General features: G+C 35.6%; 1 protein-coding gene across 3 annotated transcripts in view; it reads left to right on the forward strand.

Annotated features, from left to right (window-relative positions):
* LOC105484522 (xenotropic and polytropic retrovirus receptor 1) overlaps positions 1 to 27,969 on the forward strand; it is a 260,929-nt gene that overhangs the window by 223,266 nt on the left and 9,694 nt on the right. For all 3 annotated transcript variants that reach the window (XM_011746237.3, XM_011746236.2, XM_011746238.3), the window contains 3 exons: positions 20,992 to 21,158; positions 24,959 to 25,098; positions 27,424 to 27,645. In XM_011746237.3, coding sequence (XP_011744539.1) covers positions 20,992 to 21,158; positions 24,959 to 25,098; positions 27,424 to 27,645 — 529 coding nt within the window. The remainder of the gene's footprint in view (positions 1 to 20,991; positions 21,159 to 24,958; positions 25,099 to 27,423; positions 27,646 to 27,969) is intronic.

Here is a 27,969-nt window from a genome sequence, read left to right on the forward strand (position 1 = left end):
TGTAAGCAATTTGGGAATTCTGTTGAGTCTTAAAATCATTCATACCTTTTGACCTAGTAACTACCTTTCCACAACTTTTTCCTAAGTAGCGAATTGGGCAAAAACGAATGTATCTTTGTAACATTATATAGTAAAAAACTGAAATAATCTAACAAATGTTCAGCAATAGGAGAATAGTTTACTTGTAGTAACTGCATCATATATGAAATATTATACAGTGGCTTGTTAAAAGTCACACAATGCACCTGCAAATAGTAGATGAAGAATAATGATTGTGTGTGTGTGTGTCTGTTTTCACAGATAGTCTTGCTCTCTCACCCAGGCTGGAGTGCAGTGAGTAGCTTGGTCGTATCTCACTGTAGCCTCAAACTCCTAGGCTCAAGGGATCCTCCCACCTCAGCCTCCTGAGTAGCTGGGACTACCCAGGCTAGTCTCAAACTCAGTCTTCCAAAGCTGGGATTACAGGCCTGAGCCACTTCACACAGCTGGCACACTTTAATTAAGAGCAATGTGGACTCGGCCAAAATATGAAAATAATTTCTCTCTGCTGGAAAATCGAAAGTCATTCTTGAATTGGAAGGAAACAAAACTAACATTAATGTTGTTTCAAGTGATGGCAGAATAGTTGACATGGTTAATTTGCTTAGTGTTGTATTCTTTTTTAGGTTTTAAGAAATATCAAGGGGGCCGGATGCTATGACTCACGCCTGTAGTCCTAACACTTTGGGAGGCCAAGGCGGGCAGATTACCTGAGGTTGGGAGTTCAAGACCAGCCTGGCCAACATGGCAAAACCCTGTCTCTACTAAAAAATACAAAAAATTAGCCAGGTGGAGTGGCATGCACCTGTAATTCCAGCTACCGGGAGGTGGAGGTTGCAGTGACCTGAGATCATGCCACTCTAGCCTGGGCTACAGAGCGAGACTTCGTCTCAAAAAAAAAAAAAAAAAAAGAAATATCAAGGGTAGTTAGGGTAATTTGTTAAAGCTGGCTAGCAATTTTCTCAATGTATATTGTTAATAAATAAGGAATGTTGTGAGCATGCTTCTTAGAATGTAATGAACAAAAGACCAGTGGGCTAATGTTGAATTTCTTTTTTTTTTTTTTTTTTTTGAGATGGAATCTTGCTCTGTCATGCATACTGGAGTCTAGTGGTACAATCTTGGCTCACTGCAACCTCCACCTTCCAGGTTCAAGCAATTCTCCTGCCTCAGCCTCCTGAGTAGCTGGGATTACAGATGCCCACTACCACACCCAGCTAATTTTTGTATTATTAGTAGAGACAGGGTTTCACCATGTTGGCCATGCTGGTCTCGAACTCCTGACCTTACCACAGGTGACCTGCCCAGCTTGGGCTCCCAAAGTATTGGGATTACAGGCGTGAGCCACGGCGCCTGGCTAATACTTAATTTCATTGATACTTTGGATAGGTATAAGACACAGTTTTCATGAAAATATTCAGAGTGAAGAAACTTTTCATACACTACAGCTAATTCTTAATTTCATTGATACTTTGGATAGGTATCAGATATGGTTTTCATGAAAATATTCAGAGGGAAAAAACTTTTCATACACTACACATGGTATTTTCTTCGCATAGTAAAACAAACAAACACAAAAAAACAATGGCGCCACTTAATAGGAAGGAAAATAAAACATCTACCTAAATATCTCATTGATAAGTAGCATTTGTATTTCTACTTGTTCCTCTCCTGTGGGCTTCTCAGGCCTCTCTCTAAATACTTTTTAGTTGCTTCTGAATAATACCCCACAACATATTTCTTTTAAAGGTAGAATTGTACTACTTGTAACTATTTTATCCTTACCAGGAATCTTCTCAAACCAATAAATATCTCCCAAACAAAGTAGAATATTGAAGTCTACACAACACATTTCATAGCTGGTATAGAAAACACTGAATCACTGAAGAAAATTAGGCAGAAACTCTAAGATCTATTATATAGTCTTCTCACTTATGAATATTAGACTAATTCTATTTCCTTTCTCAATAACTGAAAAAGTTGATATTTGAAATTAATTTTAAAAATCTGTCATTAAACTTTCTATTGCAGAAAGTAGTACTTCTTACCTAAAGAGCAAAACACCTCCCTCTTCTCAATTTAATCAACTCCTCTGCCAGTAAGAATTTTAAAAGCACTGTCTTAGTGAAAGACACGTTTTCACATTGAGAACTAGAATACGGGCTTTGGAGTCAGGACTAGGTTAATTTAGCCACTTACTAATTATGTTACCCTGAGAAAGTGACTAGATTTCTTTGGTTTAAAATTAGTAAAATTGAGGTAGTAATTCCCAACTCATAAGCTTATTATAAAGATTAAGTTGTATAAGTACACTATAACTAGTGTTAATTGGTATTGATATCCTTTCTACCATCTGTGATGACAGCATGAAAAAACTCACATGCAAAATATTAGGGAAGGGGTTTTAACTATAGATGTGGAAGAATTTAAAATAATTATGAGTAAATGTCTAGGTAAAATGGACAATTTATCTTTAGAAAGTTAGAAGTTAACAAAATAAATGCAGGAAGACAGACACTCTAAACTGTGGACTAACAGCTATTGCAGGAATAGGGAAAGTTGTCTTTAAAGTGTCAGACCACAGTGTTTTCACAAGTGAAACTTTGTAAAACCTTTCAAACCTTCAAGGAATGGTTTGTGCCATTTAAACCATTTAGAAATGTAAAAAGAAAGCGTCTTATTTCTCTTTACAAAGCTAGCATAATTCTGAAAAATACCACACTCAATAAAACTGTAGTCTAATATTACTTATTAATATACATACAAAAATTCCTTATTTTTAAAAAAATTGATACAAGGTAATTATACATTTATAGAGTACATAGTGATGTTTCTGTATATGTGATCAGATCAAAGTAATTAGGATATCCATCTCAAACATTTATCATTTGTGTTAGTAACACTCACTATCCTTTTAGCTCTTTGAAACTGTATATTGTTGTCAATTGTAGTCATCCTACTGTGGTATAGAACACTAGAACTTATTCCTCCTATCTAGATGTAATTTTGTATCCTTTAACAAATCGCTCCCTATCCTTCTCTCCCCTATGCTTCCCAGCTTCTTGTAACCTCTGTTGGACTTTGTACTTCTATGAGATTAACATTTTTAGCTTCTACATATGAGTGAGACCATGTTGTGTTTAACTTTCTGTGCCTGGCTTATTTAACGTAATGTAATGTACTCCAGTTCCATCTGTTTTGCTAGGATTTCATTCTTTTTTATGACTGAATAGTATGCCATTGTGTGTATATACACTACATTTTCTTTATCCGTTTATCTGTTGTTGGACACCTATGTTGATTTTTTAATCTTGGCTATTGTAAATAGTGCTGCTGTAAACATGGCGCAGCAGATGTCTCTTTGATACTGATTTCCTTTTCTTTGGATTGAAATGCCCAGTAGTGAAATTGCTAGATCATATGGCAGTTCCTATATGCAGTTTTCTGAGGAACCTCCATACTGCTCCCCATAGTGGCTATACTAGTTTATATTCCCACCAACATTGTAAAAAGTCTTAATAAAATATTTGCAGCTAGAACTGAGCAGTATATTAAAAGAATAATATACTGTGACTAAGATATTTTAGGAATGCAAAAAATAGTTCAGTGTTAGGAATCCTTAAAAATTAAATTTTACCATATCACTAGACCAAAGGAGAAAAGCCATGTGGTCAGCTCTGTAGGTGCCAAGGAGACATTTGTTAATTTTTTTAAGAAAGAATATAAGAATACTTTGTAAGTATGGCAAAATACTATACACACATGTGCATATAATCTGTCACTCTATATCTTAGACCAATGGCTAGAAGCATGATTAAAGGTAAAGTATCAGAGACATTCCCTTTAAAATTTGGACTAACATAAGGATGTCTGCAATCATCACTATTATTCTACTGATCATTGCTATTACACAATAAAATGAAATAATAGTAAAATTTTTAGGCCGGGTGCGGTGGCTCACGCCTGTAATCCCAGCACTTTGAGAGGCCGAGGCGGGTGGATCACGAGGTCAGGAGATCGAGACCATCCTGGCTGACATGATGAAACCCCGTCTCTGCTAAAAATAATAATTTAAAAAAATTAGCCGGGCATGGTGGCGGGCGCCTGTACTTCCAGCTACTGGGGAGGCTGAGGCAGAAGAACAGCGTGAACCCAGGAGGCGGAGCTTGCAGTGAGTGGAGATCGCACCACTGCACTCCAGCCTGGGAGACACAGCGAAACTCCATCTCAAAAGAAAAAAATACAGTAAAATTTTTAAAAACCAAAAATAAAATCTCAACATTTGTAATGTGACCATCCAGTGCTCTCACTTTATTTGCCCGTTAATGAATTTTATGATGAGCATGCAATTGTTTTACAAATGGGGAGAAAAAATAGTTCCTTTTATTAAAAAATATTTTTAAGTTGTTGGCCTAGACTTTCTAAGGCCCCTTTAGCTCTTTACATTCTATTAGTCTAATAGAGCTATTTGCAAATATGTCATGTGTTGTCAGACATTATTTCATTTTGATCCTGATACCAACTTTGAAAGAAAGGAAAACAGGTGTTATTCTCATTTTGCTTGCCCAAGGTCACATGACAGTAAGTAGCAAAACCAGAATTTTGACTCTGGATTGATTCCTTTTTTTACTCTAAAAGGTTATTTCCTACAAGGCAGCATGCTATAATGCTCTGATCCTCACATTTTGGTGTGTATCTGAATTACTTTGGATGCTTGCTTTAAAATGCATTATATTCGGTTTTACTTTCGGTCTAATTCAGTAGGATTAGGGTGATCCAAAATTTGCATTTTTACCATGTCTTCTGCTAAAGGTGATTGACTGAGGACACATTAAGTAGCATGCAGACAAAAGATGTTGTAAACAGATGTGATGTTGAGCAAATATAGAGACAAGTAAAAGATTTGAATACTACTTCCTCCTACTGAACTCTTTGTAAGATCTTAGCAGTCAAGTGATGAATGGTACATAGGCAATAAAGCACACTGGGTAAGAGTATATGGGCTTTGGATCAGTGAATCTTGGGCATGTTACCTGATGATAATGGTACTCACTTCATAAGGAGGTTTTAAGGACACGTGTAAATTTTCATAGAGAGGAATGAGAAAGAGCAGAGACAGTCAAGTGTTAGTTACTTCAGTGGAAGTCTTAACACAGGTACATGCATGCACACACCCACAAAGCACATCAAGAAAGGGGACCCAGGAGTTCCCCACCAACAAAAAGATTTTGTTTCTCCTATCAGCTTCTATTCTGCTGAAAGTCATTAGAGACTATTGAAATTTTTTATTTTTAATTATATCTCAAAGTGGATTGATACTGCAATTGATGAAGTGGATCCCAGAGTAAATATCTGAATAGGTGTTTCAGAAGTACTGACTTTGATTTTTTGGTAGCGTTTGAGATAATACAGGTTTTACTCTACTTCTAAAAATATTTTATTTAAAAGAAAAATGAAGTTTTATATAAAAAGGCATCACAGTTTTGTACTGTTTTACTCTGAGATTTAGAATTGTTTCAGATGGATCTTTTATATCTGGTATGTTATACTGGTGTAGAATATTGGCAGGCTGTATGAAGAAAACGTGGAAGACATTTTGGCTTTCCTTCTCTCTGTGCATATCTCCTATTATATTTCTTCTCACTCCCTTTTTAGGTTTGTTAACTAACCATAATGTGGAATACATATTGTTATTTCTCACATTTCTAGAATACATCTTTGTGATCTGCATTTATTTTATATTCAATTCTAATTACTATATTCTGTGTTATAGCTGCTTAAAGATGTACTCCAATTTATTTCCATTTTTAAATGACTATAATTTTAGCTTATGTTTGCCACTTTTTTCAGTTCAATTAAGAAAAAAGTTGGTGCCCATATGTATGTACTACCTGAAGCTTTCATAAAATGAGCAACTTGAGACATTGTGTAAAATGTATAGAATCCTGGCTGGGCATGGTAGCTAACACCTGTAATCTCAGCATTTTGGGATGCCAGGGTGAGAGGATCACTTAAGGCCTGGAGTTCGAGACCAACTTGGGCAACATAGCGAGACCTCATCTCTAAAAAAAAAAAAAAAAAAGTTCTTTTTTAATTAACCAAGTGTGGTGGTACACACCTGTAGTCCTAGCTACTTGGGAGGCTGAGGCAGGAGGATCACTTGAGCCCAGGAGTTCAAGGTTAGAGTGAGTTATTATTGTACCACTGTACTCCTGCCTGGGCAACAGATTGAGACTCTGTGTCAAAAAAAAAAAGAAAAGAAAAGAAACGTTTATAGTATCCTTATATTTATTTTAAAGTGGTTATAGTTGTTAGCATTTCATTTAAATAAGTGAAATTGTGTCTTTTCTAGGAGAGAAGGCAGAAACGCATAGTTTATCTGCTCCAGAATTGTTATTTGATTATAAAAGAAAAGGAGTGGGGAAAAGCAGAAATAGATATTTTTTAATACAAAAACACCAAACTTCTATTTAACTCATGAATTGAAGAGGAAACCAACCAGTTGTCACAACTAGTTCAAAGGAGAGGCAATATATTTTCCATATTATGGCTAGTTAACAAACCCTTACTATGGAGTAAAGGAATGCTGATACCCATTTACAAATGGACACAAAACTGGCTTTTTCCACTGGAGGTGGGATGTGGTGGAGGAGTAGAGGGTGAGGTGGAATTGTTGGACCTCCGTCAGACAGAATTTATTTGTGTGCCTATAGACAGAGTTATTTGCATTTATCCACAATTGATACAGAATTATAAAATAGCTCCAGGACCAGAAAAGGCACAAACTCCATAGAAACATAGCCTAGAAAGGTATGGTGTAAACAATGCAATCCATTTTATATACACAGTAATTGTTTTTGCTTATTCCAAAGTCTTAACTTTTCCTTACAGCAATAACCTACTACAGGAATGTTTCCAAGGCTTTTGATCAAATATGTGACAGAAAGGGATTTTTAAAAATAAGCCTAGACACACACACATAAGAAAGATATTGGAAGAGGTTCTGATGATCTGATCTGGGAAGGGGTGTCTGATACAGCAGAAGAAAAGTTGCTCAAACTCTGTCAAGAAGGGAAGTCCTAAATGGTGTCATTGATGCTTTTATAATCACTGAAGAGATAATTTTGTTATTGAGGAGCCAGTAAATAATGATCTATATAAATAATAAATTGAATATAAATACAGTTTCATAATTGAATTACCTTCTTGATTACATCTGTCACATCCAGTTTTATTCAACAAACATTTACAAAACATCTTCAGCGTATCAGGCACTGCTAGATACTAGGCATACATAGATGAACAAAACATATCTTGCCTTTAAAACCTACTCTTGGAGCTCACAGTTTGGTAAGGGAGATAGACTACAATAGTACATGGAAGTGCAATAATACTATACTATCAGCGTTGTATAGGGTGTGAGGGGGTTTGAAAGAGGAAGTGGTTAATTCAGTGAAGGTTTTGAGGAACAGTCAAGTTTTGTGTTTTTTTTTAAATTAAGCGTTTTGTTTTGAGATAATTGTAGAATCACATGCAGTTGCAAGAAGTAATACAGAGAGATCCCATATACCCTTTGCATAGTTTCTCCAGTGGTAACATTTTACAAACATGTAGTACGATATCACAACCAGAATATTGACATTCATACAGTCAAGATACAGAACATTTCCATCACCACAAGGATCCCTCTTGTTGCCTTTTTTGCACAGTATTCCCCCTGACCCTATCCATACCTTCACTTTCTGCAGTTTTACTTATCCATGGTCCACCACAGTCTGAAAACTTTATGCTATTTTGAAAGAGAAAGAGACCACAGTCACATAACTTCTATGGTTTTCGTTTTGTTTTTTGAGACATGGTCTCACTCTGTCACCCAGGCAGGAGTACAGTGGTGTAATCTCAGCTCACTGCAGCCTTGACGTCTTGGGCTCATGCAGCCCTCTCACCTCAGTCTCCTGAGTAGCTAGGACTACAGGTGTGCGCCACCACACTGGTCTAATTTTGTTTATTTTTTGTAAAGGTGAGGTCTCCAACTCCTGGACTGAAGCAGTCCTCTCACCTTGGCCTCCCAAAATGTTGGGATTACAGGCGTAAGCCACCACGTCCAGCCTTCCACATAACTTATTACAGTGTATTATGATTGTTCTATTTTATTGTTATTGTTGTTAGTCTCTTACTGTGCTTAATTTATAGATTAAACTTTATCAAAGGAGTACTATTCATGGTTTCAGGCACCAACTGGGGGTTTTGGAATGGTTGGAATGTATCTCCCACAGATAAGGGGGAAATACTGTATTCGTGTTAGGGTATAAGTCTTTTATTTTATTTGTGTTTTGTGTTGGTTTTCCCTAATTTTTGGTTTCTCTCGTTTCTTTTCCCTACCTTCCTGTGGACTACTTGAATATTTTTTTAAATTCCATTTTGATTTGTCTATAGTGTTTTTAATGTATCTCTGTATAGCTGCTTACGTGGTTGCTCTAAGTATGTATGTGTAAATATATATACATATATATGTAAAATGTTGAAGAGTTGGATGCCTTCATTTAACAGATTATGTTAAATGTAGCAACCTAATCACCCTTTACATTCCTTTATCCTCCCCCATTTATCATCTTATTGTCTTAACTGTTTTCTCTAAATATATTGATAACTACATCAGACAGTGTTACAATTTTTTGCTTCAACCTTCAAACATAATATAGAAAACTCAAGAAGGAAAATATCTGGCCTTTACCCATATTTTTACATATTATGTCTTTTCTTCTGATGTTACAAGATTTCTTCTTTTATTATTTTCTATTTAAAGAATTTCCTTTGACCATTCTTTTAGGGGAGAGGCCTACTGGGTGACAAATTCTGTGAGTTTCTCTTCATCCGAGAATGCCTTGCCTTTGCCCTCATTCCTGAAGGGTGTTTTGGCTGGATGTGGGATTCTACATTAAAGGTCTCTTTGTAGTGCTTGAAAACTGTCTCTTCCCTCTGTTCTCCCTAGTTTCTAGTGAAAAATCTTGTCATTAAATAGCTTTTCCCTTATAGATAAGGTATCATTTCTGTCTTACTGTTTTCAAGATTATTTTCTTTGTCTTTAGTTCTCAGATGTTTGACTATGATATATGGTATTGTATTTTTAAATTTTGGTGTCTGTATGTTCATTGCTAGTATATAGAAATACAATTGATTTTTGTTTGTTTATCTTATCTCCTATGACCCTGTCGAACTCACTTTTGCATTCTGAGAGGTTTTTTTTGTAGATTCCTTGGGATTTTCTACATAGACAATTATGTCATGTACAAAAGAGACAGTTGTATTTCCTTCTCTTCAATCTGTATGCCTTTTACTTCCTTTTTTTTTTTCCTTACTGTTCTGGCTTGAGGTTCCAGTACCATATTGAGTAAGAGTAATGAGAGCAGATATCCTTGCCTTGTTCCCAATCTTAGAGGGAAAGCATTTGGTTTTTCACCATTAAGTATAATAAATAAAACATTTATTGCAGTAGGTGTTCTGTTGAGGAAGTTCCCCTCTATTCCTGTTTTAATTTTTTAAAATGCTTGTTCTAAATAATTTGATATGATCCTGTGATTTTCTTCTAAGCTTACTTAGCCCATTAAGATGTTGAATTAACATTACTGATTTTCAAATGTTGAATCAGCCTGAAACTCTGAAATAAAGTTCACTTGGTGTATATTTCTTGTTATATATTGCTGAATTCTATTTGCTAATATTTTGTTAACAGTTTTTGTGTCTGTATGAGGTGTAGTTCTCTATATTTTTCTGTTTTTATATACTGTCTTTGGTTTTAGAATCAAAGTAATACTAATTTTGTAAAATTATTTGTGCAGTTTACCCTCCTCTTCTAATTTGTGGAAGATTTATTCTTTAAAAATTTTGTAGAATTCTCCAGTGAAATCATCTAGGCCTGGAGATGTACTTGGGAGGAGTTTTAAAATTACAAATTTGATTCCCTTAATAGCTATAGGATTGTTTAAATAATATCATATTGGCCGGGTGTGGTGGCTCACGCCTGTAATCCTAGCACTTTGGGAAGCTGAGGCGGGCGGATCACCTGAGATCAGAAGTTCAAGACCAGCCTGGTCAACATGGTGAAACCCCGTTTCTATTAAAAATGCAAAATTAGCTGGGTATGATGGTGTATGCCTGTATGAATCCTAGCTACTCAGGAGGCTGAGGCACAAGAATTGCTTGAACCTGGGAAGCGGAAGTTGCAGTGAGATGAGATCACACCACTGCACTCCAGCCTGGGCAACAGAGCATGACTCCATCTCAAAAAAATAAATAAATAAAATAAAATAAAATAAAAATATATATAGTGAGTTGTGATAGTCTGTGTTCATTGAGGAATTTTATTTCATTTAAGTTGTCAAATTTCTATGCATTGACTTGTCTAAGGTATTTCATTATTTTGATATCTTCGAAGTCTTTAGTGATGTCCTCTCTTTTGTTCCTCATATTGGTAATTTGTGTCTTCTCATTTGTCTTTGTCAGTTGTGATAGATGTTTGCCAATTTTATTACTTCTTTATTTTATTCATTTTTCTGTATTTCTCTTTTAAATTTCATTAACTTGTTGATTATTATTATTATTATTATTATTTCCTTCTTGTTTTGGATTTATTTTACTCTTCTAGGTTTTTGAAGTGAGAGCTTAGTTTATTAAGACTTTCTCTGTTTTCTAATGTATGCAGTTGTGTGTGTAATGTATGTATAATGCTGTGCATTTCCCTGTCAGCACTGCTTTAGCTGTACCCACAAATTTTGATATGTTGTAATGTCATTTTCATTTAGTTCAATGTATTTTTTTTTAATTTTCCTTCAGACTTTCTCTTTGCTTCATGAATTATTTAGCAGTGTACCATTTAGTTCACAAGTATTTGGAAATTTTTCTATCGTCTTTCTGTTATTGATTTCTGTGACCTCTCTTGGTACCTGTATATGTTCCATGGACACTTGAAAAGTATTTTCTACTGTTTTTGGATGGAGTGATCTATAAATGTTGATTAGATCCTGTTGGTTGATGGTGTTGTTGAGTTCTCTATCCTTGTTTATTTTCTGTTTATTTGTTCTATCAGTTACTGGGAATGAGTATTGAAATCTTAACTGTAACTGTGGATTTGCCTGTTTCCTCTTTCAGTTCTGTCAGTTTTTGCTTCACATATTTTGCTGCTCTGTTGTTTGGTGTACACACAACTAGGATTGCTGCTACTTCTTAGTAGGTTAATTCTTTTATCATTATACAATGTTCCTCTCTGTCTGTAGTAATTTTCCTTGCTCTGAAGTCTGCTTTACCTGGTAGTAATATAGCCGTTGATGCTTTTCATTGATTAATGTTTACATTATATATTTTTTTCATCATTTTACTTTCTTTTTTTTGTTTGTTTTTGTTTTTGTTTGAGATGGAGTCTCATTCTCTTGCCCAGGCTGGAGTGCAGTGGCATGATCTCAACTCACTGCAACCTCTGCCTCCCAGGTTCAAGCGATTCTCCTGCCTCAACCTCCTGAGTAGCTGGGAGTACAAGTGTGCGCCACCATGCCCAACTAATTTTTATATTTTTAGTGGAGCCATGTTGGCCAGGCTGGTCTTGAACTTCTGACCTTAGGTGATCCACCTGCCTCAGCCTCCCAAAGTGCTGGGATTACAGGCCTGAACCACTGTGCCTGACCATTTTACTTTCAACCTATTTTTTGTAGACAGAATATCCTTGGGTCATGGTTTTTAATCCACTCTGCCAATCTCTGTCTTTTAATTGGCTTATTTAAACCATTGACATTTGATGTAATATAAATGTTAGGGTATAAGTGTGCCATTTTCTTCTTTGGTTTTCTGTTTGTTCTCTCTGCTTTTTATTTATGTTTTTACTTGCATATTTTTTATAGTTCTGTTTTATCTATACTGTTGTGTTTGTCTTTAAGAGTTAGGGTCTTGCTCTGTAGCCCAGGCTGGAGTGCAGTGGCATGATCATGGCTCACTGCAGCCTTATATTCCTGGGCTTAAGCAATCCCAAGTAGCTAGGACTAAAGTGCCACCATGCCTGGCTAAGTTTACAAAACTCTTTTAGAGACAGAGCCTCACTATGTTGCCCAGGCTGATCTCAAACTCCTGGCCTCAAGTGATCCCCCTGCCTCAGCCTCCTAAATTGTTGGAATTACAGGTATGAGCCACTACATTTGGCAGTGTTTCTGAGTGTGTGTGTGTGTATGTGTGTGTGTGTGTGTGTGTGTGTGTATATATATATATATATATATATATATATTTTTTTTTTTTTTTTTTTTTTTTGAGACGAGTCTCGCTCTGTTGCCCAGACTGGAGTGCGGTGGTGTGATCTTGGCTCATTACAACCTCTGCCTCCCGGGTTCAAGCAATTCCCCTGCCTCAACCTCCCGAGTAGCTGGGATTATAGGTACGTGATGCCCAGCTAATTTTTGTATTTTTAGTAGAGACAGGGTTTTGCCATGTTGGTCAGGCTGGTCTCGAACTCCTGACCTCAGGTGATCCACCTGCCTTGGCCTTTTAAGTGGCTGTCCTAAGTATTATATAAATAAATATTGGTCTTAGTGTCGTTATTTTATCAATTTGAGTATCTTACAGAAACTTCGTCTCCCTTTACATCCCTTTACCCTTTTTTTTTTTTTTTTTTTTCCTTTTTTTGAGACAAGGTCTTGCTGTATCACCCAAGCTGGAGTGCAGTGGTATGATCTCCGCTCACTGCAGCCTCCGCCTCCCGGGCTCAAGCAGTTCTCATGCCTCAGCCTCCTGAGTAATTGGGACTACAGGTGTGTGCCACCACTCCTGGCTAATGTTTGTATTTTTAGTAGAGGTGGGGTTTTGCCATGTTGGCCAGGGTGGTCTGGAACTCCTGACCTCAGGTGATCGGCCTGCCCTGGCCTCCCAAAGTGCTGAGATTGCAGGTGTGAGTCATCATGCCTGGCCTTTGATAGTGGTCTTAAGGGTTTCCTACCTTCTCCCTAAATACTTATTTAATCTAAACCCCTTCTCACTGTATTTTCCCCAGTCTAAAGTAACAAGGTGTCCTTCCTTCTGTGTGCTGATCTCATTTCCTCTGGTCCCAGGATCTAGGTCTGGCAGTCATCCCTTGTTTCTCCCAAATCTTCAAACTGTTTGTCATTACTGGCTCCTTCCTTCTAGCCTGTATACATGCTTAAGAGTCCCCCACTCTAAAAAGATTTCCCTTACCTCATTAAGCCATCTGGTCTAGTCTCTTTTCCTTTTCTCTATCCTACATCTCAAAACAGTAGTCTATCCTTATTCTTACTGTCTCCATTCCTATAACTGTAATAACTCTATAGTAATTAAAACATATTTAGAAACCTTGAAATGTAAACAAACAGAATTAGAATTTAAATTTTCTGAGAGATAAAGAGAAGCTCTGTAACATTTCAGAAAGTTCTCATCTCTTTGAGTCTTTGGTATTAAAAAAAAAAAAACACTGGAAAGATAAACTCAACCAAGTGTAGTCAAATGCACTGTGATTCCCTTTATAGATGGAAGACTTATTTCTCATTGTAGCCTGTCCTTTTCATAGAAGGAGCTTCTAAATTATTTTGATGATTCCAACCACTGTCTGTGTGACTCCCCAGTCTGTATCTGAAACTTTTTAGTTTTTTCCACTTGTTTCCTGGGCCTTCTCCACCTTGATGTTTCATAAGTACCTTAAAGTCAACACGTCAAAAACTAAACTCATTTTTTTTCCTAAGCGTGCTTCAAGCCCCATGTTCTCTAACCTAGTTTATGGCACCATCCCACTCACCCAGGTTAAAAACTAGGAGTTATTATTTTCGACTGTATCCTTTATCTCACCTTCAAAATTCACCAAGTCCTGCCAATGTTAGTTCCTAAATATTTCTTAATTTTTGCCTTACCTCTCTGTTCCTTAAACTTATACTCAATTATAGTCTTCATTTTTTCTCACTGGGCTGTTGCCACAGCATTATTAAATACACTGCTTTAAATCTTTACACCTCAAACTCATCTCCCTTAAGATACCTAGAACTGCACTGCTGCATAATATAACTACCAGCTGCATCTATCTGTCGAGGATTTGAAATGTGCCTAATCTAAGTCGAAATGTGCTGTAAGTATAACATACAAAGTGGATCTTGAAGACTTAGTTTGAAACAAAAAACTATGAAAGATATCAATTTTATTTTGACTATATATTAAATATAAAAGTGATAACATTTTAGGTATAGATTACATAAAATATATTATTAATTTTACCTGTTTCCACCTTTTTGAATATGGTTACTAGAAATTTTAGTATTACATATACTCTTTCTCCAGCTTTTCATGTGTCTGGTTCCTTCTCAGTACCCAAGTCTCAACCTAAGAAACCTCTGCCTGAACGCTGTTTGTGCCTGAATACTGTCTAAAGGAATTTTGTCGTATCATCCTGTTCTGTTTTCTTCATGGTATTTTTCACTGTGTGAAATCATCTTGTTTACTTGTGTATCTGATCATTGTCTACCCCTACAAAACAGGAGGCTTTACTGAGGCAGGAAATTTGTCTGACCATTAGTAAATAAGATTTACTGTTGTGTACCTGGTACCTAGAATAATATCTGGCATATGCCGGTGCTCTTTATTGAATGAATGGTTTCTATTCTACTTGAAATGGTTCTCTCTGCCCCATAAACCTGTTTAACTCAAGTCCTTTCATGATTCAGCTCAAGTAGTACCTCCTTCAGGAAGATTTTCCTGGCTGTTTCCCCTCCGGGCTTATTGACTCCTTTTCTATGCAAAGTTCCACAATTGTACCTGCACGTTGTGTTTTTGACTACGTTCTCTCTCCTCTTTTAGACTTAGCCCTTAGTAGTTCTTCAGTACATTCTCATTCCCTAGAATATACCTAGTTAGGTTACCCAATAGACATTCAGTATTTGTTTGCTGAATATACAAGCGAGCAGATTTTTTTTTGGAGTTAGTCTTTAGTATTGTAATTATACAATAAATAATGCAGGTATATACTCAGTAAACATTCAGTATATACTCAGTAAACATTCTTGAATTAGTAAAGGAATTCCTATGTACTATTTTTATTATAAAAACAATATAGTGTCTAGGCGCAGTGGCTCATACCTGTAGTCCCAGCACTTTGGGAGGCCAAGGCAGGTGGGTCACCTGAGGATAGGAGTTTGAAACCAGCCTGACTAACATGGAGAAACCCTGTCTCTACCAAAAATACAAAATTAGCCAGGCGTGGTAGTGCATGCCTGTAATCCCAGCTACTCAGGAGGCTGAGGCAGGAGAATGGCTTGAACCCAGGAGGCGGAGGTTGCAGTGAGCCTAGATTGCACCATTGCACTCCAGCCTGGGCAACAAGAGTGAAACTCCATCTCAAAAAAAAACACAAACAAACAAACAAATAATATAGCAAAGTTAAAGTCTTATTTAAATCATTTGTATCACTACCCTAATAACAATTATTTTCCTCAGCCCACTTTCTTCCTTAATCTTACTTCCTCATCTGAGATAATCACTTCTGGGTTTTTTTCCATAAACATAATTTTATATACAGTATGAAATAAGCAATAATATGTGTAATAACTTTTAAATTCTGTTTTTCCACACTATGTTAGAAATTTTGTAATGGTACTTCATGGTTTTATGAAACTGCTTTTTTCATTTTCAAGTGGGGATGGACTTAGAGAAGCAATGCTGTCTAGTAGAAAATGTTCCTTGGATGAGGATTGTTCTTTCTGGTTCCCCCATTTAGCCCGAGGACTTATGAGTTCCTTTTTTGTCTCAATCATTTTAAGAATGTGAATTTTCTATAACCACAAAGCTTGGAGGAGGCAGTCTGTATTCAAACCCAGGTCTTCTAACTTTGAATCTAGTTATCTTTCCATTTATTAACTATCTCCTTCAACTTCAGTTCCCTTAACTGTAAAATGGGAATAATAATGTCTGTCTTGTCTGCCCTGAGGATAAAGATGATAATCACCTGAGGGATTAATATATGTGATCGCACATGTAACTAAAACACACTAAAGATCAGGGGAATATCTATATTTGTTCATTTTTTGGAGAACAATATTAATCTCACAATTCAAAGGTTTGATTTTTCTTTTTTTCGGTAATAGAAATAGATCCAGGATTTGCTAGATCCTAAACTCAGTCATAATTCAGTTTACCTTTATAGGTTTGGGCTTTGAAAACTATGTCCAGTCTGTTGTGTTTTCTTATTTTATTTCAAACTAGTAAATTATTACCAGAAGAGAAAGGTTTTAGGTGAAAAGAAAACGATTCCATTTCTCTCTGCACATGGTGCCACGTTTTTCATTTTTAAAATATCCACCCTGCAACATAATTCAAGTTGATTTCCATATGTAATTTTTCTGATTTCTCTTTTTAGTACTTTTCCTTCTCTCTTTTTCAAAAAATCATTCCCACATTGTCTCTTTAGTACTTTAATCCTTTTCCTTTTTTCTTTTTTAATCATTCACACAATGACTATGGGTACAAAACTGTAAGAAATTTATTTTTTATTTGTTTTAAATTCATGGATACCATTGCCGTAAATATGTCCAATATGAATTATGCTTCGAATGTGGCAGGTGTATAATGGATAGCAGCTTAGAGTAGAATAGCAATGACTTGATTTTCTGTGATTCTGAACATCACTAAAGTATGCTGCCAGGGTTAGCCAAGAGAGAATAAGATGTAATTGCTTGCCTAAAGTGATAATATCTTTCCAGGACATCTCCTGAATACCAATGAAGGCAGATGATTTCAGGGAGAGAGGCATTCTTCACTTGAGAGATGGGAAAGATCAAATAATGGTAGTAATTAAAATGAGACCAAAATGTAGCATTTGTAGACCAAGTGTATGCTAATCATTGTTTGAAGAAGTTCATCAGATAAAACATTACTTACTCTGAAATATTCTGTAAGAATATTTACTTAAAAGTCAGTAAGTCCTCATGTATGTTTCATAGAAGTTGCATAGAAATGATATGGACTTCTAATATAAAAAATCAAAGCGTGATTCAGAAAAGAAAGATGCTTTTAAATGATTTTTAATCAAAATTGTCTTAATCAAAATTTTAAACTTGTGAATAAACACATTCAAAAATGTTGTTTGGAAAACGAAAAGACAAGCCACACATTAACAGAAAATATTTGCAGGAAACCTATCAGAAAGAGAACTGGAATACAGAATAAATTTTAAAATTTCACACAATGCAATAATAGTAAGACAAGAAATTCATCCTCAAAATTTTTGGCCAAATATTTTACCAAATCCATCACCAAAAAAGATACACATATGACAATTAAACACATAAAAAGATGTCTAGTCATCAGAGGAGTAAAGATTAATATCACAACTAGATACTACAACATGGCTATTAGAATGGCTAAATTTTTTTTAGTGACATTATCAAATACTGTTGAAGAAGGAGAGAAACTAAATTTCTCTTACATTGCTGGTGAAAATGCAAAATGGTACAATGACTCTTTAAAACAGTTTGAAAGATTTTCATAAAGTTAAACATCCACTTACCATACTACCCTACAGTCTCACTCCTACCCAAGGGAAATGAAAACATACTACATGAAGTCTTGTGTATGAATATTTATAAAGTGACTTTTTTGGAATTGTCAAAAACTGAAAACAGCCTGTACATCAGCAAGTAAATGGATAAACAATTTGTATACATCCTTACAAAGTAATACTATTTAGCAAGAAAAAGAAATAAGCCACTGATACATGCAACAACATGGACGAATCTTTAATATATTATGTTAAGTGAAAACAACCAGACTCGAAATGCTACATACTAAGTGGTTCCATTTTATGTGACCCTCTCAAAAAGGCAAAACTACCAGAAGAGAACACAAACTGGTGGTTGTCCATGAGGCTACAATGGGGTGGTGGGAATTCTTTGGATTTATGGAGATGGTCTGTATCTTGATTGCAGTGTTGGGTACATGACTCTGCGTTTGTCAAAATGAGCAGGATGTGACTAAAAAGAAAAAAAAAAACAAGAAATAATATGAGCTTACAAAAGAGAAACACCAGATCCATTGTACCACTGTAAGAATTACACTCTAAGGATAAGACTTATACTTAAAATCTAAGAGAAATACCAGAAAATTAGCACATTGTTTTTGGTTTCATTATTAATTCCTTTTTTCATATAACATTTTTACTCCTCTCCACAATCTCCTTTTATGTAATAATTTACACTTGATTATTTCTTCAGTAATTAGTAAAGAAAGAAAGATAATCAGCTTTCTGTAATAAGACTCAATATCACCTATATTCACTTGAGAAATACTCATTTTGTTATCTCCTACTGAATGTATCTATTACTCTATTTTCATATCCTTTTACTAGCAGACAAAATGATAGCTTATTATTAGGAAAATTAAGTGAGACAATACTTGTAAAATACCTGGCACATACCTCACATTCAGTTTTTTTTAAGTGTTGTAAATATAAATAACAGTTAAGTTCCTTGTCTTTTTCTGTCTCAGTGTTGATCTTGTTTTGAAAATATGAGAAGAGGGAATTTTACTAAGTTGTCAAATTTGCTTTATTCTTTGCGAACCTTAGTAGATGAATTGTAGTATCTTTTTTAATGAAGCCATGATGTGAGTTATTGAATGACACTTCTCAGCTAGATGTGAGTTATTGAATGACACTTCTCAGCTAGACCCTATATCTGCACATAGAATGAAATAAATACATTTCAGAACACATGAACTGTACCTAGATAATAAGTAAATAATTTTTTTGGTATTTTAAGTTGATAATTTATGACATAATGTTGTAGTATAAATATTCAGTTCAGTTTGCTTTTGATGAAGAAAAATTTTTGTGGAAATAGTTCAAATGTGAAAATGTGATTATATCAAAGCTGGGCTATTGATGAGAATCACATGTGGACCATTTTTTAAAATACCAATTTCTTTCCCTACCACTGCCTTTCTAAAAGAAGCAGCTAAACAGTGATGTGCTAGTGTATGTTCAACAAACCAGCTCTTGGGTGGGAGTGGGGATAAGGGGCATTGATTCATAGTGTTTGCTGATCTCCACAGTGTAAATACTTCTACCATAGCCAATTTCAAGCTACTAAGATGATAACACTAAATGTGGAGTGAGGAAAAGATGTACAGTAGCACAGTATTATACAGTATTTCCATCATACAAGTACAATAAATATATACAACCTCGAGAATAAAAGCAACAATTAATAAAATAATTAAAAAGTAATGAATTTTGAGTATCTGTTACCTTTGTTTTAATATAACTATTTATAAAGTTATGTAAGTTAATTTTTAATAATGACTGAGTTTCACAACCAGCTTCCAGAGTTTCTGAAAATTTAACAATTGGCTCTCATGAGCTGATGAGAACTGATGTTCACACAACACTGAAGCTCCAAGGCATCTATTTTTTTTAACCAATTGGTTGCAAGTAATTTGCCAACCAGTTGTTTTTCTAAAATACAGATCTGATCCTAAAGCCCACGAAGGCGTTCCACGTTCAGACCCAGATGAGTCTTTTTCAGCCTCATTTTAAATCATACCATTGCTTTCACATCCTCTGTATGTCACCAACACTAGATGTAGATAACTTGTAACTTCTCAGACACACTTGTTCTTCCCCCCCACCCCCGCCTTCTCATTATCTACCTTCTCAGTATCTTCCTTCAGCCTTGAATGACCTCACCTTATCTGCCTGAGTTTTGCAATACTATTTATTTATCCTTCTAGAAATAACTCAAATGCTGCTTTCTCTTACTTGCTACTGTTGGAAACATTCCCATTTGCCTTGGTGCTCTCATAGTCCTTTGTTTATATTTCATTTTGAGCTCAAATGTATCAATAATGAATGTTTGATTCACTCTCTAGATTATAAACTTCTAAGGGGTGCCTTTAAATCATACTGTACTTAACACATTAATATAACCTAAAAGTGGTTAATAAACATTTGCTTATTTTAACAGAAAAAAATTATGAAGGATGCATGGTATATCCTTTGCTTTCTATATCTTTGAGAAACTGACCAAAATTTAAACTCTTTTGAATTAGATTTGTATGCCTTTTTTTCCTCGTGATGCAGAACCATATTAGTAGTTATATACCTATCACACACCTAGAGACATTCCACAATGACTCTAGAGCTGACCAAAGAAGAATTTCATTATAGTGTATGAAGCAGAAATGATTAAATTGTGTAACTACATTTGTGAATCATTATTCTCATTTAGTGTGCCTTATAGTATTTTCAGCATAAAGCCAAAAGTTACTTTATAATGTTCCCAGCAAATTAGGCCTTTGTATCAATAAACACCCTCTAAGAAAGGCTAAAATACCATACTTTGCTTTGTGACTTGAGAGAAATTTGCTTTCATATATATCATTAAGGGTAAAATCTTTATCAATCTGTTGTTTTCAGGCATTTTATCTAGACTTAGAATTATCTGGTTGCCATCATGATAAGTATGGACAACATCTAAGTGTATGAAGGAAGTGTTCTAAAGTAAAAACAATCCAAGAATTTCTTGAAGCAAATGCAGCACATTCCTCGTTAGTAGTGGTTCAGGAATCTTTTTCATATTTTACACTAAGCTGCCACCTGATGGCAAAAGTTAAAATTGCATCTTCTGTAACATTCAACACCTTCATTGCAATTATACAGATTTTTACGTATTCAGCATAAAGCCTCCAAAACTTTTATACATTTGTGCAAGTGTTATGTATTCAGCAAATGTTTGATGATTGCTTTGGACCTTAGGGAAATCATATTTATTGTTTAACCTTTGTTAGACAATGATCTTCCTACGATTTGTTTAAAGCTTTGCTTTCTTATGGAGCTATTTTAAGAATCTGTTTTAATTAGTGTTATTTAATGAAAAATTTTACTTAAATGTAAATTTTCTCATTTCTCTTTCCCTTTTCTTTCTTCAGAACGAGGTCACTCGGACACCATGGTGTTCTTTTACCTGTGGATTGTCTTTTATATCATCAGTTCCTGCTATACCCTCATCTGGGATCTCAAGATGGACTGGGGTCTCTTTGATAAGAATGCTGGAGAGAACACTTTCCTCCGGGAAGAGATTGTATACCCCCAGAAAGTATGTATAAAGAGTGTGTTTGTTTAAAAGAACAAACAAACTTAGGTATACCACTAGCTAATCCTGTTGCAGTACAGACCCAACCTCTAATTATATTACTGTAATATAATTAGAAAAAGAATTAACAAAAATACTAATTCATTCACCAACAAAAATATATTAGATGTTTACTATATGCTAGGTACTATAGGAAATAAAAACAAAGTAAAATTCTTGTTTTCAAGGAAAGCCATAAACTATGTTCAGATAAGTAAACAAATTGCAATACAATGTGATAAAGACTGGAATAGAATAATAAATAACTTACTGTAGTTTATGATTTGTTTTTGAACATGGAATGCCCTCAGTCTGAAACACTCTGTCTCTCTTGTCTGCTTTGTAAACACCTGTTCCTCCTTTTTAAAAGTCAGTTTCAGTGTTACTTTCTCCAAGAAGCCTTTCTTTATTTTTCCTAGCATAGTCAGCTGTTCGTCTTAATCTTTTTTTACCCTATATAAACTATCATTATAGCAGTTATCACACTGCATTATAATAATGTGTTTAGGTGTCCATATTCTTCACTTCCCAGCATAGTTCCTGGTATATAGCAGACTTAATGTTTCTGGAATGAATGAATAAATACTTGACTAAATGAAAAATGTTATGAAAAGACCAAGGAGAAGGAGTGCGTGACTCTGCTTGATTGCATCAGGAAGACTTCTCCTTTCATTTGTTTCATCTAATATTTGTTAAAATCAAGTGCCATTTCAATCAGAAAATATAGATAATTCTTTAGGAATAATTCTTTAGGAATTATCTTAGGATTTTATCTGTGTATTAATAAAAAGACAGGGGCTGAATTTAAAAATCAAAAATATATTTACTCAGATATTTTAGAAAAGGATAAATATCATGATTAGACCTTGAAAGAAATTAAACAGTGAACTGGTAATCCTGAAAGTGAATGTGAATTCTAATCCCAGCTCTTTCACTAACTAGCTGTATGATTTTCTGCAACCAGACTATAGTAGATTCTCGTTTATAAGGGTAAGTATGTTAAACTAGATTATCTCTTGATCTTTTCCCAGTTTAAAATTCTGTGATGGAGAGGGAAGTGTAGATTAGGTCACTAACATTTTATACTCTTATCAGCATGTCACCAGTACCTTAAAATTGTATTTGGAAAAGTGTATGGATACGTAATATTCAATTAGTAAGTAGGGAAGGCATTTTCAGGTGTGAGGAATAGTGAATTCAAAGAATGATACGTAGAGTAACTTCAGATGAACATATAAAGGGGAAAAGGGGAAATTGTTGACAGTGATCTTTTTTACCTAAACTATAGCAATACCCCAGATGTGAAAAATTAGAATATATGACCAAGATATTAGACATATTTTTATAAATCTAATTTGAAAAGAAAATTAATAATCAGAGAGTAGATATGAGCTCGGTTAAAGATGGCCCTTTTGTGCTCACCAAATAAGTGTGTTTTATTTCTGTTTATATTGTTCTTGCCCTCTGAGAGCTATAAAACATTGTTTTTTGTTTTTTGTTTTGAGTCAGAGTCTCACTCTGTCGCTCAGGCTAGAGTGCAGTGGTACAATCTCAGCTCACTGCCAGCTCCGCCTCCCAGGTTCACGCCATTCTCCTGCCTCAGCCTCCCAAGTTGCTGGGACTACAGGTGCCCGCCACCACACCCGGCTAATTTTTTGAATTTTAGTAGAGACGGGGTTTCACCGTGTTAGCCAGGATGGTCTTGATCCCCTGACCTCGTGATCCGCCTGCCTCGGCCTCCCAAAACATTTGTTTCTTATTATGATAATTGCTTAGATAAATCGTTTATGTCTTTATATAAATGTTAATCCATTCCCCCTTTTAAATAGTTCTAACATAGTGATTTCTAGGTAATAAAATTAGTGAATAGAATTTTTCACTCAGTTTCTTTGTTGTTACATATTTTCATGACTCTAAAAAACAAAATACTTTCCTACATTATAATTTACAAACTTATAAGAAAGATGTTCTGCTGGATCACCACGTTCCTTTAATTTTTAAAAATACTGGCCAGACATGGTGGCTCATACCTGTAATCCCAGCACTTTGGGAAGCCAGGACAGGAGAACTGCTTGAGTTCCAGACCAGCCTAGGCATCATAGTGTGAGACCCTGACTCTACTAAAAAATAAAATAAAATAAAAATAACTGGATGTGGTGGCACACGCCTGTAGCCCCAGCTACTCGGGATGCTGAGGCAGGAGGATCACTTGAGCCCAGGAGTTCAACACGGCAGTGCTATGTTCATGCCACTGTACTGCAGCCTGGGTGATGGAGCAAGACCCTGTCTTAAAAAAACTAAAACAAAAAACTAAAAAGGCAAATACTTGAAATAAAATTAATCTAGCTTGAAAAGTGTGGAATCCAGTGGAGCTTCGTTAAAAATTTAGAACACAGGTATATGAACCTTAAAATCAGTTCTTATGAATGCATAATATTAAGCACCACAACCCAGGTCCAGGAACAATTTTTGTTATCTTTATATTCAAACTTAAGTTTTCTGTGTCTCTTGACCTCAAGATAAGTGTATTCCTCCCAAAAGACTTCCACATTTTTGGTGACATCAGCTCCCACATTGGTCAGTGGTGAATAGCTTAAGACTGACTCTGAAAGGCACATGAAATTGCAGTTCTTCAATTAAGCCTAATAATAAGTCGAATGTGGATTTACCCAAAAATTGCATTATCACTATATTGTGGGGATGGGAGAGGGAATAGTGAGCCATGTGAATGTGTTAAAATCCTCATAATCTCATTAAATTTATCATAATCATCAGTGAATAATGTCTAAAATTGAGTAATCGAGATAAAACACTATACACATACTATTTTAATATATGGAGGCTAAGTAGAAGAAATAGCTACAAATTTTGAAAATGTTTGGTCTCTAGGGATGGAAAGAAGGTGGCCAGGGGCCTTTTTTTTTTTTTTTTTTTTTTAAACAATAGCTTTCTCACAATGACTAGTATTACTTTGTTTAAAAATTTTTTAAGTAAAATAAATATGGCTTAATACATAGTAGTTTCCCTTCCCAAAAATTTCACATTCTTTAAATACATATATTTAAAGAGCTAATTTCTTTGAGATTAATAATGAGCAAATCTATGAATTATATAGTTCTGGTCTATTGGCAATTTGTGTACTTAAGACTTTTGTGTAGCTAAAACTGGACTGGACTCCTAAATCCTGGGTGCTAGTACCTGCAAGTATTACTTGAGCACCGTCTTCCCCATGTAAAAATAGAACATTTCTTAAATTCGACCATGGTTGTGAAATCCAAGCTTAATTTCATTCACATCAAAAAGCCAGACAAAACTTTCTTCAAATACAGGGTAAGGCATATGGAGAATAAAAGTACAAATAACACAGTGAATAAATCTGCTAATCTTTTCTGATATTAGCTATTAAGTCTACTGTACCTGTTAGAATGTAATCTCAATTGATCAAGGATCTTAACCAGCTTATATTTCTGGGCCCTAGAAGAAAGCCTGGTATACGGTATGGCACTGAAATATATTTGTTAATGATTACTCAAATTCAGTAATACTTCATATTGCATATTATACCATTTAAAAAAAAACTAAATTGGTAGAAATAATTCTAAAATATAATGTGTACTTTCCTGCAAAATAAAATGCAACTTTCCTCTTAAACCTGTGTTTATTCATAGGACATATGTGAGTCTTGTTGGTAGGACATGTGCTCATTAGTATGCCTGTTTATGAAAAATGTGATGGGAAACATACTCAATTTGTTTATTTATCAGGCCTACTACTACTGTGCCATAATAGAGGATGTGATTCTGCGCTTTGCTTGGACTATCCAAATCTCGATTACCTCTACAACTTTGTTGCCTCATTCTGGGGACATAATTGCTACTGTCTTTGCCCCTCTTGAGGTTTTCCGGTAAGCAAACTACTGAAAAGTTTATTAAAGATTCTTTTTAACCTAAAAGACACCCAATACTTACAAATTAGAATTTATTATAACTTGTACTTGAAAATCTTAAATTTTCCAACTTTTCTCAAATTTCTCATCAGCCTTAGAATTGGAAAACCATGTTGGCCAGGCTGATCTCAAACTCTTGACCTCAGTTGATCCACCCACCTCAGCCTCCCAAATAAGATGATATAAAGATATTTTCAGACAGGTGTATAACATTCCTCTGAGTCAGGATAGACAAATACTGTCTGTTAAAATAAGATAGAAGCTGGAAACCAAAAGATAAACCAGTACTCCTTCCCTTCCTTCCCTTCCTGAATGCCTCGGCCTGGCGCCTGAACTCCCCATCGCTGCTGCCACCTCCCCACCCACTTCTTTCTCTTTCATGGGTGCTACTTCATCAATTTTTTAAAAGAAATTCTAGTAAAAAAAGAAAAATACCTCATGACTATTGTATTTCTTTTTTAAAAATCATTTGCTTACTAATTAAATCAAATGTTCTATCCCATTTAAAACAAACAAAAAACCCCATCTTTAGATCAGCTTTCTCCCTCCAACTGTTGCCGATCTTTCTGCTGTCCTTTATAGCAAAACTCTTCAAGAGATGTCTGCACTTGCTGTCTCCACTCTCACTTCTCTCCCATTCTCTTTTTCATTCAAATATGTATTCCCAATACTCAAACTAAACCACTTTTGTTAATAATCTATAATAATAATATTGTAGTGCCTACTATGTAGCTGACAGCATTCTAAGCCTTTTACCTTTATTAAATCCTCACAGCAATCTTAGCAAGTAGGTACTGTTATCATGTCTTTTACTGATGACACCGAAGCATAGGTTAAATAACTAATCCAAGGTCATTACAGCTAGCAAATGGTAAAGTCATGATTTGAATCTAGACAGTCACCCAGAGCCTATGCTATTAGATCCATACTCCCCATTTTGCTAAATCCCCTGGTCAGTTCTCTGTACTTACTTTACTTCCCAGCAAAGCACTTTCTTCTCTTGACTTCTCAGAAACTACAGTCTCCTGTCTCACTAGCTATTCCTTGTCCACTCCTTTACTGGTTCTTCCTCCTCCTCCCAAACTTTTAAGTATTAGAGTGTTCCAGGATTTAATCTTCTGCGCTCTTCTCTCCTCTAGTTGTATTATTCCTAAACCTATTATTTGAAGTGCTGTCTTTATGCTATCTCTAGCCATAAACTTTCCCTTGAACTGCAGACTCTCGCCCACCTCTCTACTGAATTCTCCCATATCTGATGAGTAACTCTAACCTAGCATCTCTGATCTTAGTAAATGGTGTCACCTTTCACTTAGACCGAAAACCCTAAGACCACTTACATCCCATGTCAGTAAGTTCTGTCACCTCCATCTTTATAAATAAATCCTTTGTCTGTCTGCTTCTCATCACTTCTGTTATTACCACCTTTAAGTCACCATCATCTCTTTTCTGGACTGCTGTAATAGCCCTTCTAATTGGTCTTTCTTCAGCTGTTCTTGTCTCCCTTTGATCTCTTCACCATTCAGCAGGACCTTTTTCAAACAAATCACTTTATTCTCCTGTTGTTCTCTCATTGTTCTCCATTAGACCTAAAATTTAAACTATGGTTTATAAGGCCCTCTGTGGATAGGCCCTCTTCCACCCCTCCATCATTATCTCCTGCTATTTTAACCTCACTTATTCTTAGCCCCACTGACCTTGCTGTTTCCAACTTGCCTTTTTATACTTGCCATTTTCCTCTGCCTGGGAGGCTTTCCTCCAGGATTTTTACATGACTTGCTTCTTTATATCATTCAGGTTTTCAATAGCTGCCATGTCTTCAAAGCTTTCCCTAACCAGTCTTAATGACGGCATACTCTATTCCCTTGTCCTGCTTTATTTTCTTCACAGTATTTATCATTAGCTGATTGATTGTTTACTTGCTCATTGTCTGTCTCCACTACTAGAAATTACACCCCATAAGGACAAAAAGGCTTTGTGTCATTCTGTGCCTTTACTGCCTTATGGTAGACATTCAGTAACTATTTGTCAAATAAGTTGAAAGAATGAGCACTCTAAAACTGCATTCCATGAGTCCCTTCCTTTTTCGTAGTCTAGTCTTAATTTCCCTTACCCGTCCCCCACCCCCAACCTCCCCGCAACACCATCTTTCCCTATTTTAATATTCAGGCCCTTAATTCTGTGTTTTTGTTTCCATGAGTGGAAACTTGACACCCTGGGAGGTTTACAAGTAGCAGAAGTATCTTACAATTTCATAAGTACTTTGATCTACCCCATTTTGCTAAGGCGATTTGTGTGGAACTTCTTCCGCCTGGAGAATGAACATCTGAATAACTGTGGTGAATTCCGTGCTGTGCGGGACATCTCTGTGGCCCCCCTGAACGCAGATGATCAGACTCTCCTAGAACAGATGATGGACCAGGATGATGGGGTACGAAACCGCCAGAAGAATCGGTCATGGAAGTACAACCAGAGCATATCCCTGCGCCGGCCTCGCCTCGCTTCTCAGTATGTATGGCTTCTACTTCTGTGAGGCATATTTCCTTTGGGTTTTAGCATTGGGTAACATGTAAGCTACGAAGCTATCAGGTTGAACCAAATGAAATTGCCAATACTCAGCCATTTTTCGCCTACAAAAAAAACAGTAATAAGCAGCAATTCCATATGATATAAACTATAGACTATCTAAATGAGCATATAGAGTAAATGTCATCAATGCATAACCTAGTAATTTGGCATTAAAGATCCACTGTCTGGAGGAAAAGGTTGTTGGAGAGTGATTTATTAATACTTGACTCTTCTATATGTTTTGTATACAAATGATTTTTATGT

Source organism: Macaca nemestrina, chromosome 1, assembly GCF_043159975.1.
Source record: "Macaca nemestrina isolate mMacNem1 chromosome 1, mMacNem.hap1, whole genome shotgun sequence".
NCBI lineage: Eukaryota > Metazoa > Chordata > Mammalia > Primates > Cercopithecidae > Macaca > Macaca nemestrina.